General features: G+C 42.1%; 1 protein-coding gene across 2 annotated transcripts in view; it reads left to right on the forward strand.

Moving 5' to 3' along the window:
* The first annotated feature begins 4,305 nt into the window (after window positions 1–4,305).
* The window catches only part of FXR1 (FMR1 autosomal homolog 1), a 33,819-nt gene continuing 22,795 nt past the window's right edge, over window positions 4,306–15,329 (forward strand). For both annotated transcript variants that reach the window (XM_068200379.1, XM_068200380.1), the window contains exons 1-2: window positions 4,306–4,474; window positions 13,924–13,976. In XM_068200379.1, coding sequence (XP_068056480.1) covers window positions 4,424–4,474; window positions 13,924–13,976 — 104 coding nt within the window. In that variant the 5' untranslated portion in view covers window positions 4,306–4,423. The remainder of the gene's footprint in view (window positions 4,475–13,923; window positions 13,977–15,329) is intronic.

Genomic DNA, 15,329 nt, shown 5'->3' on the forward strand with positions numbered 1-15,329 from the left:
GTTTTCTATAACTACAGGCCCTTTATCAAACCCAGCAGGATTATCTGTATCGAGGCCATATGTTTTTATACCAGTGCTCTATCACAAGATATCAGATCCTCTGTACTACTTGCACAGGTTTACTGCAAGTTATTTTACAAGTTTCACAGACGTCTTTCTGCCACCCAAGTACAAATTGTAGAACAAAGAAAAGATACACATAAATGAGCAAACTTGGAAGCAGGTAACTTTTCAAATAATTCCTCCAAGATTTTTGTTGAGTTGGAATGTGGTTTTGTCATTTGGTAAGACATGAGGCCAATATGATCTTACATCTTTCAAATATCTACCTGTGTTGTTTGTCTCCTCTAATATTTAATTATGCATAATAATTTACAGAGCATGCTCCCTGTTTCCTAAGCTGCTGCTAAGGTTGGAAGTCTGTGGATGGATGCCTCAGTCATCAGCCTCTGCCAAAATTTCAGAATGAGCAATGGAACCAAAAAGGTTTTACCCACTTAAAGGCGAAGCTAGATTAATTTTTTATAATTATTTTGATTTTTATGGCATGAGTTCCTAAGTGTCAGCACTTCCCTTCACTGAATAGAATGTAAGACCCAGGTTGTTACATTGTAAGTGACAGCACAAGTCTGAATTTAATTGACCTTAGGTTTTGCCTATATTTTTTAACAAAATATCCTAAGATGGGATGGTTCTGGGTTTTTATTTTACTGAAAGGTAGGAAATGTGCTCAGAAAAACAGAGAAATGCCCCTTTTTCTGTATCAGAAAAGGCACTCAAGTTATTTGGCAGCAAAATAACCGATAGTTTAAAACTACAACATTTTTTTCAAACAAATGTTCAGCCTACCAGCAGCATAAGAGGAATATCAATGTGTGCATTTTTCCACAACTAATCTTACTTTAAGAGACCACTATTCTAAACAGTTATCTTGTTGATTTCAGTGTTGATTTCACTCTTGCCCAAATCTTTCAAAAACAGCTAAAATTTTTCCACTTTTGGCTGAGGTAAACATTAACAGAGTCTTATGTCAGAAGGTCCCTGAATGACAATTCCATTGTGACCTTCAGTTACACAGATGAATTCATGTATGAACTAGAGCATACTCAATATTGATTTAAAAATTGATAGTGATAGGAATCTAAAAAGGCCTGTATATTTTTCCTACCTGGATAATAGCAGATTTGGGACAAAAAGTCACTATTCAAAATATGAAAACTCTGCTATGATACTGTTTCACTATGAGTTACATTTTCAATGGTTTTATGGCTTTTTCCTGGACCCTCTCTAGTCTGTCCACATACTTCCTGAATTTTAGAAAATGGCATTTGGAAGGCTAGGAATGTGGGTTGGTTGTTTATTTGTTGAAATCAATGCCTACAATGTTTTCTCTCTTGAAAATTTGGTTTATATTGCTCATGCTATAGCACCATCATAAATGCTTTTTCCATCCTAAATAAAGTAGGCAGGAGTTACTAAATTTCATTAATTCATTCTGAAAGGCTGTTCCTGAAATTTCTTCAACCTCCCACTGTAAACTTCTTTCCAGACTAAGTCGATTAATGGTCAGTCAATACCTTTTGGGAATTCCTTTTGTTAGTAATGTTTCTGTCTTTTACAGCCTCAGTGTCTCACGGATCATTATCCCCTCGATGTATTTGAAGACAACATCCTAATCCTTCCGTGCTTAATCTTCATCCTTCATTTTGCTCACTCAAATAAGGGAACCCTTTTTCTGCTCTTTCCAACCAAGGGTCCCCAGGACCAGGATCCTGCAACTTCTGACTTAGTGTCCTTCTGGCATGACGCAGCTTGCTCTGCCTCCTGAGCTGTGGAGTTTTCAGAGAAGACAGAGAAAGGTTCAACACCCAAAGTATCTCCTGGACCACAGCAGCTCTAGGAAATGAAAGTGGCAGTTTCACCATGGGTGTTGCAAAATGAAACAAAAAAAATGAAACGAAAATGAAACCTTACGAAGTCTTATTAAAAAAAAAATAAGTAGCTCTTATCAGAGGAATTCTTGAGCTCTTGAATCTGGATCCTCCCTTTTCTTATTTCAACAATGTTTAAAAGCAATTTAATTTAGTAGTTACTCATAATTTACATTCAGTGAAAACTAAAGTTAGAACAGATTCATCATCTACATTCTGGCTGATATGCTGCAAATTATTATGGCCCACAACCTGCTAAAGCCTTTTTCTACCCCCATTTAACCCAGGCACAGCAGTTTGCCTCAAAATTAACATGTAAACAACCCTGTCCCTTTAACCACTATCATCCTCACACTTCCAGAAAAACAAACTTTATCAGGCAAATTCAGATGCAGATTGCATTTGCCCAAGCCAGTCCTCATTATCACTAAAGCCCAGAAGTGTCCCCCAGTTCTGCAAATGTGGACACCCAGCCACCTCACACAGTTGTAATTTTTTTTTTTTTACCACGTCCTGGTTTTTTTTTTCCTAAGGACAGCAGCTCATGCATAGTTTGTTTCTGGTTTGTTTTTTTTTTTTAACCCCAGACACAATTTTTTAGCAGTTGACATTGAGACTCTGTGTCTTGGTAGCCAAATAAATGAAACTTAGTCTATTCAGTCTTGGGGCAATGAAAACTTTTGATAGAATTTTTATAGCACAACTATTTCCTTCATATTATCTGGTTCCTTTATCCTGGAAAATCCTGAGTAGCCTCTGCCAACAGGAAAGGAGGCATCTTTCTTCAGAAGGGCTTTCTTGCCTATGTGTGGCCTTGGCACCATGCACAGAATAAATAATGTGTAATTTATAAAGATTAGTACAAAATTTAGAATAAAAGGTACCCCCCAAAATTTACGTGGAACATTATTCAAGATTAGGAATATTCATGCACACAGCATGGGAAAAAACATGCTGTTGGACCCATATCTTTCCTTCAGTTATGGCACATGAGGGTCACAGAACCATAGAAACCCTGAGGTTGAAAAAGACCTCCAGGATCATCAGGTCCAGCCATCAACCCAGCACCGCCTTGTTCAGTACCAAACCATGGCTCCAAGTGCCACCACTGCACATTCTTTGACCATTTTGAGCATTTGCACCTCCTTACCCAGAAGCCAGATTTCCCTACACGTTTTTGGCCTTTTTTGTCCATAATCCCAGTACCAAACCATGGCTCCAAGTGCCACCACTGCACATTCTTTGACCATTTTGAGCATTTGCACCTCCTTACCCAGAAGCCAGATTTCCCTACACGTTTTTGGCCTTTTTTGTCCATAATCCTTGCCCATCCGACAGACATGGTTACAACTCGTACAAAAGCAAGATTAACATGAAGAAACTAAAAATGAAAACATCTGATGGGTAAAATATCATCATGGACTCCTGGCCATTTGAGCCTGATGCCCAATGGGAAAGATCAGCAGAAAGAGCATTTGAAAGCATTGCTATTGAAATGGCCTCAGGCTGAGATTCAGATCAGATAGCAGAAAAAAAAAGTCATGGTTAGAATGGTCAGGCATTGGAGCAGCGCTCCAAGGAGGCGGTCACCATCCCTGGAGGTGTTTAAGAGATACTTGGATGTGGCGTTGGGTGATGTGGTTTAGGGGTTACAGTGGTAGTGCCGGGTTCATGGTTGAATTTCATTGTCTTAAAGGCCTCTTCCAACCCAAATGATCCTATGGTTCTCTATTTAAAGCCATTGCAAAAACACATGGATTTGGCATAGGTACAGGCCGTTCATCAGGCTCTGCGTGACTAAGCTTATGCGAGCACCTAGCTCACAGCACAATTCGCTCCCCAGTGTGCTGTGAGGACCGACACATCGTAGGCAGCTTTTATTTTTTATTGTTTCTGTCGGCAGCAGCACACGGGGAAGGCAGGCAGGGCAGGCAGGGCAGCCCGGGCGGGGTGCGAGCAGGGCGGGGCACGGTGGCCGCCCTGAGGCCGGCGCTCCGTGAGGGACAAAGCCGAGCCGGGCGCTGCACGTCGGGCACCATCTTAAGCGCCCCGGGCGGCGGCTCGGGAGCCGAAGGTGCTCCCTCGGGCGCGGCCTTTTGAGCGGCGTTCACTGCAAAGCGCGGCCCGCCCCGCATCGCGCCCGCACCGCATTGTCTCCGCACGCCGCGCCCGCCGCCCCCTCACGCGGCCGCGCCCGCGCCCCGCGCTCCCCCCTCAGCCCCGCGCCGGCGGGCGGGGAGATAGCGGCGGGGAGTCCTTCCCGGGAGCCTTTCCCGCAGGAACCGCCCCGCTCGGCCGGCGGCGGGCAGCCCTCCCCGCAGCGCCCGCCCCGCCTCGCTCCGCTCCGCTCCGGCGGTGCCGGCCCGCCCGGAGCAGCAGGAGGGGCCGGAGGCGCGGCCCGGCGGGCGGGGGGCGGAGGGGGCGGGCGCCGCCCGCTCCCCCCGCGGTGACAGTTTCTAGAAGCTCGTCCCGGCGTCCTTTGCGGCCCCAACATGGAGGAGCTGACGGTGGAAGTGCGCGGCTCCAACGGGGCCTTCTACAAGGTACCGGCGGCGGGGGCGGCGCGGGCGGCTCCGCGCCCGGCGGGGCCGGGGCCGAAGGGCCGCGGGGGAGGGGACGGTGAGCGGGGAAGGTGCGGGGGGTGCGGGGCCGGGGGCGCGGGGATGGAGCGGGGCGGCGGCGGCGGCGGGGGGGCGGCGGTGACGAGGCTGCTGAGGGCTGCGCGCAGGGGAGGTTCGTGTGTGGGGAAGGCAGAGCGCTGGCGGGGCCGGGGGGAGCAGATGCGCGGCGCGGGGATTCCCTGAGCCTTCGTTTCGGGAAGGGTGGGTGGGCGTGTGGGGGCATTGGTGTTGGAAGATGCAAGGGCTTTTGGGTGGGATGGGGTGAACCGGGGGGATAATAATGATTTTAATAGATTTTAAATAATTTTTTTAAGGATTTCGAGTTTATTTATGCCTTCAGAAATCTTCCTTCACCATCACCCTCCCTGGAATGTCAGGATGGTACAGGATCAATGCAGAATACTCTCAGCTGTTGCCTGTCAGTCATTTTCCCCTAAGCCTGGCTTCAGATGTTTAAGAATCCCAGCTCTTTTTATGGCAGTAGGCTCCTGTCTTCCTCTCCAGAAGGGCTGATTCCAGCCAGTATTGTGAGCACGCAGCGTGGCTGTGTTCTGGGAGGATTTAATCTCGGGTCTCTCTTTAGCTATTGTGCCTAACCACACGCACAGAGTGGCATTGCACAGGCAATACTGCACTTGGTGTGGGGCTGGCCCTTTCGATTCCCCCTCCCCCCTTCAGAATTTCCTGAGTGCAGCTGTGGATTTGGCTTGGGAATCATGTGGTGACTGTACAGTATGTAGAGGCAGTAGGGTGTAAGGGATTGTAACCAGCTGACTTCAGGAGTTAGTTCTTTCAGCTGGCCAAGACAGATGGGAGATACCCTTATGAGGAAAGAATGCAGTGGCATAAACTGCATCCCTAGTAGGGTACCCTCTGAATTTTTTACCAAAAGGAGTAGATAATAAATTTTATACAGTGGATCTTTTTTTTTGTTGAACCTGAAGTATCATACAGAAACCCACATCAGAATCATTTGTGTCCAGAACAGGATGCTCCTAAATAGAATTGATTTTTTTCCCCCTGAGCATTAAAAAGCCCAGAATTTGGAAACACTTTTCTTAGCTTTCCATTTTATACCTTGTGATCTTGGACAACTTTCCAAATGATGAATCAGTTGCTCTTCTGCTTAGAAGGAATGTCAGACACATGGGAGTATGAGGTGTGCTGAATTTTTGGACTGAAGGGATCTGCGTGCACAGAATTTGCTACAATAAGCCTGATTTAAAATCTGCAAGGATGACATCTCCTCCTAAATCAGAGAGAATTATCAACCTTGGACTAGCACCATCATGTATTTTAGCCCTGTGAACAGTGACTTAAAAAAGCAGAAGTTTTAATTAAAAATGGCATAATGGCTTTGAGATCAGTGAAGTGGGGATTAAGTCCAGTGGTGAAGATGGTGGATGAAGGCAGGTTAGAATGATTGGATGCACAGTGATCAAAGCCCCAACTCAGAGTAATCCACTGTTAATGTGGATGGGGGAAAAAAACAACCCACATAAACCCCCACAACCAAAACCAAAAAACAACCCCCAGACCTGAACCAAAACGTTCAAAGAAACACGGTTTTAAAAGATTATTCTTGTGAGCTAAATGCAGTGAAGTGTGTGTGTCGGTGACTCCATTTCGTGAGTCTTACTCTTGAGGAAGGCAGAGGTTTTGCATTTCTTTTGGAACTAGGTAACACTCCTAGTCACTTGCTGTTTAAAGTGACCTAAAGCAAAGAGGTGTGTCAGTCTCTTTTAGGAAGTGTCCTATTTTGGGCAGCAGTAGCACTGATCATTGCAAGATTATGACAAGAGGCTCATCTTTTCTAAGCTGTGTGACACTCCATGGAAGGTGGCAAAAGTTTTCAGAAGAGAACAAGCAGAATTTGTAAGATGGGATGAGATTTGAGGTTTGCATTTAGAACAGCCTGAATTTGGATTAATTAGCACAGCATAACCCCAGGTAAATGAAATCAGAAAAATGCTGCTATGTCAACAGAGAGAAAAACCAAAATTATGTAAACAATGTAATGAGAGATTTTCTTTTAAGGAGTTGTTACTATGATCTGCAACTTAGCTGCAGTAGACCAAATGTAGTGGTTAAATCTGTTGTAGCATTCTAGTGAGATTTCAGTACTTACTAGAGGTATGACCATGGTAAATGGTACTCTTTATTATAAAGTTTCTTTAGTTCCACTAATAATTGCTCTTCAGTTTTAACAAGGAATTCTTCTTAAGTGCAGGAAGACCATACATGATATGTATACACTATAGTTGCAATAAGTTGGTATGGAAAATTAATATTCTTTATTAAAATTCATGCCTCATAAAAAGCATTTTGAGTTTTCATGTATCGGTGAGCAGTTATGGTAAATCCCAAGGTAATTAAAAAATACATAGGAGCATATTATGATCTAATTTTAAACTTGTGTATCTAAATCACCAAACTTATTTGTGGTTTCTTTTTTTTTTTTTTTTTTTTTCATTTGCTTTAAAGAAGTAATATAATCTGGAGAACAGGACAACATTTACTGTATATTTTATGCCAGGTTCTCAACCATTACACAGCAGAGCCAGTATTTTGCCACTTCTGGCGGCTTGGAAGACTTTGCGTGTATCATAATTTTGAGCACCCGTTGTCTTTGGAGATCAGATGGCACTTACGGGGCTTGAAGTGGTTGTGGGCTTCTGAAAAATGGGGGGCTTGTGCTGTGGAACAGGGGAGAACAGACAGGGTTGCTGAAGACTACTGATTATGGGTGTGCCTATATTAAATGTGCTGTGAGGGCTTCCTGAGAGTAGAAAAGTTCATGCTTTCTAGGTGAGGACTAGATGCCAGGAAAGTTTTTGTCTTTGGGACATTAGATTAGATTTTTTTTTTTTTTAATGTATGGAATGGTCAAAAATACCTGAATTTCTTTGGTTTCTGAATGTGTTGAAGAGAGTGAAAGCTGTATGCTCCCAGCCTTGTCTTGGCCTGCCTGCAGTGTTTTCAGGATGGTGGTTCACTGTCATTAAGATGATGAAGTAATTGACAGAATCACAGATGGCTGAGGCTGGCAGACAGTGTGGGAGTTCACCTGGTCCACACTTCTGCTCAGGTGGGGCCACCTAGAGCCAGTTGCTCAGGTCCAGATGGCTTTTGAGTATCTCTGAGGATGGAAACTCCACAGCCTCCCAAACAACCTGTGCTTCTGCTTAGTCACTCTCACAGTTAGAGAGGAACTCTGCCTGGAATGTCAGAAAAAAAAGTTTCCTGACATTCATACAGATACTCCTGTATTCCCATTTGTGCCATTTCTTCTGGACCTGCCAGTTGTGGAGGGTCTTGGAAGAACTAGACAAAAACTTCAGTTTTACTCAGTATCTCCATCAGCTCACTTGTATGTACTCGCTTGTATGCAGATTAAGAGCCCTGCTGATGCACATTATTCATGATTTCCCATGTCAGCATCCCTGAAATAGGTTGGGCCTTACAGTAAGACCAAGGTACATAAATTGAGCATCAGATCAGTTCTTCTGACTGAGCCTTTCAGTGGCATTTGAAAACTCTGGAAGATCCATTGTGTTCTTTCTTTTAGGAATTTAGATGTTCTGGAAAATGGGTTCTGGTGTGCTGCAGGTCCTTATGTTCTTTAAGTTCTACAGGAGAAGCTATTTATGCAAGGGGAAAAAACCTATGAATTAAAATGGAGCTCAACCCTTAATTTACGGGTTCTGAAGTATTTCCTTGTTGGCCTGTTCCTCTTTCAAGAGGTGCAGTTGTTCTGCTAACAGGACTAAGCAAAATGCTGGTAGCAGGAGTTGGCATTGACCTCAAGGCAGACACAAGCCAAAATATTACTAAGGGGAAAAAATGATGAATGACAAGTACACATCATTTCTCCACATGTAGAGCCAAAGCTTGATGAGCAACTCTGTGGAAGTGAAGGTTTATGCATCAATGAAAATACAATTATTTTTTAAATTTTTTCTTACAATTTTTAATTAGTGGCTTTGCAAACAACTTGAGTTGCTCTGAGTGCTTTTTAGCTTGATGGTTATTAAAGTAGGAAATTGTCATTAGGAGTGTAGCTTACACACTTTTCATACCCAATTACTACACCAGGAAACTAACTGGAATGACCTTTGGTGCTTTCTTTAAAGATCTTAACTATGTTATAATTGTCAGCGTTTTTCTATTACATCTAGCCCTACATCTATATGGGTGGGGAATTTTAAACATTTTAAAGTTGTTCCTGATCAGTTGAAAGTGTGCAGTCTTGCAAGAAGTGGCTGTAGTTGTTGCTGTTGGTGAGCTTTTTGCTTGAGCCTTTTAGGCTGATGGAAGGGAGATGCCAGAGGGAATGGTTATTGATTTTTGAGGAGTATGGTCAGTGGAGGGTGTCTTCCAGAAGTTTTGCCCTTTGGAGGATGCATATGAAGAACCCTGTGTAAGAAATGAGTCATTGAGACAAATTCAGTGCTGAGGCTCTTGCACAACTGTCAGAACAGCCCTTGAATTTACATGTAATAGTGATTGTGGATGGAAGTAAGCAGTAATGTCATAAATTAAACTGTGCTTGCTAAAACTGATCTGATAGTTCAGGATATTTTTCTTCCCTGATACCTGCTTGTAGTGTTTTTGTTTTTCAGTAAGCCACAGCTGCTTGCTTCTATCAGTTCCTTGTATAAACAGGTGCAGCTAATCACTTATATTGAAAGTAATACCAAGTTCAGTCTTTCTTGTCAAGCAGTTTGTGTATTCACAAGTTTCTTTTGTTTGCTTTATTTTCTATTTTTTTCCTTTGGGGTCTCAGCATGAGATACATCCTTTAACCATAATTATTTCAGGTGTTTGTTACACAAAACACTTGTGTTTCAGTGTTAGTTAGATATACCAGGGGTTCTTGCATCTGAAAAGGAGTGAAAGGCTTGGTAATTGGATATAGGCTGCTTGACCTTTATGTCACTGGTTCAGAAGCAGTCTGTGGTACCAGATGCCGAAGTGTTTGCTGTTAGAAATTGGCTCAGCAGTGGGTAAGGTGATATTAATGCAGTTGTAGTGTGCAGGTATGTGTGGCTCAAAGGCCAAAACAGTGTCTGTCCCTGGAAAGAAAGTTTGCAGCTAAACTAACAGCACCTCATTTTTACATTGGATCATCCTATTTGGGGGTCAGATAAATTTAAAGAAAGGAGGATGTGGAGGGAACTTGAATTGTGTCTACCTGTTTTACAGATTTTGTGACTTTGCTTGGAATTGGATTAAAAAAAAAAAGTTGTGTGTGTGCAAATATACACACACAGACATGCAGTTCACTGTAAGGGCACTTCAGTAAGTCTTGATCCGTTTATGTTATCAGCAGATCCTAATCCTAAATCCATGGGCAAAGCCCAGGTAAAAGGGAAAGAGTGTGTGTGGGTGTCTGTTACGAAATGAGGAAGTCTCAGCTGCAGTGGTTTTGGTGCCCCTGCCCTGTTGTTCACCCTGCACACCCTGTGCAGCCCCAGGTTAGATCCCCTGCGTTTCCCATCCCGTCCCTGTGCAGGTGCTGGTGTTGGGAGCTCGGCTCCTGCCAAGTGAGTGGCAGAGACAGGTCTGAGCCCAGGAGCCTGTGGAGGCAGCAGGACATTAATAGCCCGTAGTACAGTACAGTGTCCTGCCGCTCCTGAGCGGGGCTGCTCAGCCAGGGCATACATGGACTGCCAGGGATCCAGCTCGCAGCACAGACCGAGTGACTGACACCCCTGTCTGCACAGGCTGAAGCAGAGGTCTGGCAAGATGAAGTCATGTCAGTTTTTCTTCCCCTCTGCAGATTTGTGTGTAGTGTAAAGCACACGTAAAGGTTATGTGTAAGCTCACTTGCTGATACTGCAATGCCTCACTCTTTTTGATGCCACTGTATTTATTGGTGATGTGTTTGGTTTTCTCCTGTTAGCTCTGCCCAAGGTACATGGAATGTTATGTTAGGAACGTAGAACTCTTCAAACTTAGAGACTGGCATTATCTGTGTTAGGCAACACTGCTAAGTTAAATTTCAGTAGCAGAGTATATTGTTCATTAGAGCAAAAGTTAAGGTGATGGATCATTACTTAATTTAGTAAAGAATGTTTTTGACACAGTATCAAGCATGACTAGTGCAACTCTATTTATATAGGTTACCTAACAAATAAAAGAACTCCTTCAAAACTTCTTAATTGAAAACCAGGTTATTTCGTTTTCTGGTTTATGTTCATCATGCCTCTTCTGGAAAACTCCTTGTGAATTTGTAGGATTTACTATAAAGTCCTTTTTGTATTGTGAAATACCAAAATACCCTAATGTCACAGGTTTTGTTGTAAAACCTTTTTTTTTAAATTTAATTATCATAGGCTCTGTGAAGACTTCTTTAAAAACTACACTAAATCTCATCCTGACATGCATAAAATCTCTTTCTGGTTTTATCTGGAAGTTGTAAGTGACAGCTGATAATGTGTATAGGCAGGGTTGAATGCTGTACGAAAGTCGTACTCAGGAAGTTTGGCTTTTAGAAAATGTTCTAATGGTACTTTTGAGATCCTTCTTGACAGTAATGAAATAATTTCTTAGAAAACTATTTGAAAGTCATACTCTATTCTCATTATTTCTAGTTTTATTAAAAATGGACCATACAGTCCATAATACCTCATAGACTGCTGTACTTCAGTTGCTGTAAATGTGATCTCATCCCCAACAGCTGTAGAGAAATTGATAATAGTTAGAAGTAAATGCATATAGTTAGACTCTAATCAGAATTTTTTCAGGCCTCACAACAATAAAAATATTTAATAGTTAGTAATTTTATTTGATATTTTACATGTGCATTTGTGACCTGAAGTGCATACTTGATAGATATTATGCTTGATTATACTCAGGAGTGAAAGTTTGGCAATACCAAGTGAAGAAGCTGTGCAGGTAGTTCCAAGGCAGTTGCTGCCTACGTGTCTGCCAGCAGTGAGTCTGCATCACATTCTCCTGTGGGAGGGCAGAGCAGCGTGCACACTTTGAACTGAAAGACTTCCTTCCATGAAGGAGTTCCTGAAACCCACATGCTGTTGTAAAATGTACAGACTCTTTGTTGGAATTTGTACTTTGGATTTTATTAAAAATTGTCCCTATGCAACTTAAGTTTGTGCAGTGTCAGCTGCTGGTCTGCTGAGAGCTGTATCTCTGTATTACTGTTCCACTTCAGCTTTGGCATTCTTCAGTGGACCTTAGCTTGAAAATTGGTTGTGACTATTAAACCTGTCTGTAGCTTACACAGAAACCCGCACTTCACCTGGTAACGGGCTAATTGTCTTAAATACTCAAAAGTCAGTGCAGTTGGATTCCTTTTTTGCACTTCTTTTGTCTTCTTAATGAAATCTGTAGTCAGTGGATTCATGTCTTTCTTAACTCTACAGAACATTAAGTTCTGAATGTTAATCAGATGTTTTATGATACCTGAATTGGAATCTTTCTTGATTCTGAAGTTGTGCTTTTCAGCAAAGGAAAAAACTGAATTCAGTTCTGCAGAATAAATTTTTAGCTACTATAGGCTTACCTTAGAAACACATTGAATATTGTGAGAACACAACAGGAACGGAAGACCGGGTTCAGCTACGAAATAAGGTAACATAATGAGGCAGAGACTGGTATTGAATCACAGACTCTTGGAATGCAGATAAATGGCTGTCTCCAGTAGGGAGTTAATCTCTCCCTGTAAATACTCCCGTCTGTTGATAAGTTGTCATGTAGCAGAGTGCTGGACTGCATGAAGTTGGTTCTAAGTGCTGTGACTTCAGTGTTTTGTCCCTGTGTAGAATTTGGATAAATTGTAGTAGAGAAACTCCTATTTCCTGCACTGTATGCCATGTTCATTTGTCCCTTTGCTGGGGTACATTTGAAGGGAACTGCTGGTAGCATAAATTTGGTAGGAGTTCTGCTTTATCTCTGCTGCTGGCTTATACATGCTTTAGGCAGTAAAATTTTTTATGCTCTTTGCATCTTTAAACAGACATAACTTTATACTCCCATCCAGTTTCTTGAAACTGAAAGTCCCTGATTCTGGTTGTATTTTACTGTTAACTGTTTTGCTTGCTCACCTTTCAAAGAAGGAGATTTACCTGCCTTCCCTTGCAGTGACAGGATGGCCTTTGAGAGGGTTTATTTTATTAGGAGCACACTAGGTGGTTCAACAAGATAATTTCTGGTGACCTGCTTTGTTGAGGGCTACCAGTGTGCTTTCTGCTAGAACCAGTCTTTTGTGTTGCTGACAGATGGGTTTGAGGGAAGCTCAGGGAGCAGAGAAGCAGGTTTTGAGCAAATTCTTTCAGAGCATTGGCCGAGTCTGAGCTCAGGTAAAAGGAGATTGGTTTTTATAGGCCTTTGCAGCCAGCTGTCAGTGTGGGCTCCTTTACTGTCCATCATTACACAGAGGGATCGACTGTGTCAAAATTTATCTTTCCCTGAGCTGACACATAATACCTCAGTGGTGCTTGCGCAGCTGCTATGTTCTTCGTCCTCCTCAGTTGTCAGTTTCTTAAATGGATATAATCCATTCAGCAGATTTCCTGGAACTTCTTTCTCTGAACATAGCTGTGCAGCTTTCTTACTCCTTTAAAACTGCAGGGTCCTCCTTGACCACCTCTGTTTGGGCAAGTACCAGGCTGGAGCAAAGGCAGGAATAATGTTCTTTTTGTCTTTTAATTTTTTTTTCAGCATGCCTAACCTCCTTAATCAAGAAATGTAGCAGCTTAATTTTTGCATAGATACTTGGGTATAACTCTGTGAGATTGATCTTTGTCTTTAAATTTTTGGTAAAATGAATGCCCCCGAAATGTAAGCACAAAAAATCCATGAAATATTGTATTCTCTTTGTTTTCCTAGGAAGTCCTACAGGCATTTGGCCTCATCCAGTCCCCAATTTAGTACATGAAAGATGATACCATAACTGGCTGTGTGGCAGCCTCTACTGCCAAATGTGATTCAAACTGGCTGGCAGACTGCTGGGGGGACAGTTGTTTAGGATTCAGTTTGTGCTGGGAGGAACACCAGTGAAGCACATAGTGCTGTGCACAGCTATTGGAATAACTGTCCTTGCCTGGATCTCTCTGTGTTCCTGTAAAACACCAGTGCACACCTGTGGGTAGAGTAAGAAACTCTTGATAGTGAGTTCAGTTGTAAATGAGCTGGTCAGATTGGAGCAGTCCCTGCACTCTGCACGTCTTAGAATAGCCAGCTAAGAATACCAGCAAGCTCGTGCAAAGAGTGGGAGTGTGTTTTGGAGCTTTCTGAGATTGGAACCTCAGTGTTAGGTGTAGTCTTAGCTCAGGTTCAGGCTGTATTGAAATTGCTGCCTTTTTGATTTCACGTGCATTCTTGTAACAAAAATGTTTTTGTTTTAGGGATTTATCAAAGATGTTCATGAGGACTCCCTCACAGTTGCATTTGAAAACAAGTAAGTATTTTATTTTTTTAAAAAATAATTTGAATATTAGGTTATTTCAGTTTTGTGCTTTGGCTGGTTTTTTTTGGTGGTTTTTTTTTTTTTTTTTATTATTTGTTTTGCCTTTAAGAGGAAGCAGATTACATTCTATATAGTTCTAGAAGTACAGGCTCACTAATTTGTTTAGCTTCCATGAACTGCCTTCTTGAATCTGTATCAGAATTCAGTTCATCAGTTACACAGTCCTGTACATTCTTTGGTCTCTTTAGTGATGCCCATAGGTGTGACAGCCAAATTTAATTAACGTAGAAATCAATGCCACAGGCTTGATACATGTACACGAAAGCAGGAAAAGATGGAAATACCAAAGTACTCATATGAGCAATTCTATGTCTGCTGTCTGGAATGCTGATCAGTATTCTCAACCAGGGAAAAGTAAAAATATCCTGATGGTGATTTTTTTCTTCCTAACTATTAGGAAGATAATTATACATATATATCCAGTCAAAAGACCTATTGTTTTTGAGTGGAAAAGAGTGTAGATCTTTTAGCAAATCTTGAAAAGAATTATCTATGAGGTCCATTCAATTTAATATATAAACACAACGGTGCTGCTGGGAACTTGTAGTGGCAAGCCAAGGATAATCCATGGGTTGGTAAAGTACAAATGAGTATCTGTTGTTCAGTGTTCTGACTGATAACACTGGATTACCTGGGAGATTTCAGTGCTAATTCCAAATACTCTGTGAGTTGCATCCTCTTTCCTGTTTCTCTTCACGTTACTAGGTGGAGATTCTATAAAATGTGTCGTCTTTTGATGTGAAAATTGTTATAACCTTTGCCAGCTCTAACCTGTAGCTTGGCCTTTGAGCCTTTCTTGAAGAAAGATTGCTGGGTAATAAAGGTAATGCTAGGGAGCGTGCAAGTGTGTCTTTATAAACAGTATTTATAATCTGCTGACATAATCCCAGATGTGTGTGTGTACATATCTACACGTGTGTAAAAAGAAATCCTTGGGGGAGACATAAGTAATCCTGGGGTTTACCCTGCAAAACCCAGTGTTTGTTTCTGTCTAACCTATGCTTTCTAGTTCTTCATTTATGAAGACAGTTAGAAGATGAGGTGGCAACCATAATTTATAGTAAGACTGAGGTGGTTATGGAACCTGTTACTGTCTCCTAGGTTTTCATAGCCTCACCTCTAAACCCAACAAACAAAAAATTAAATCCTTCATTCTATCCATGGTCTAAGAAATGTGACAAATCATGAGTTTCATCTTCAACATCTATATTACTTTCTAAAGAAAAGTAATTACTTCTCTTTGCATTTAAAATACATACTTTGATGTCAGAAACTAAGTAAGCT

This window comes from Anomalospiza imberbis, chromosome 10, assembly GCF_031753505.1.
Source record: "Anomalospiza imberbis isolate Cuckoo-Finch-1a 21T00152 chromosome 10, ASM3175350v1, whole genome shotgun sequence".
Taxonomy (NCBI): domain Eukaryota; kingdom Metazoa; phylum Chordata; class Aves; order Passeriformes; family Viduidae; genus Anomalospiza; species Anomalospiza imberbis.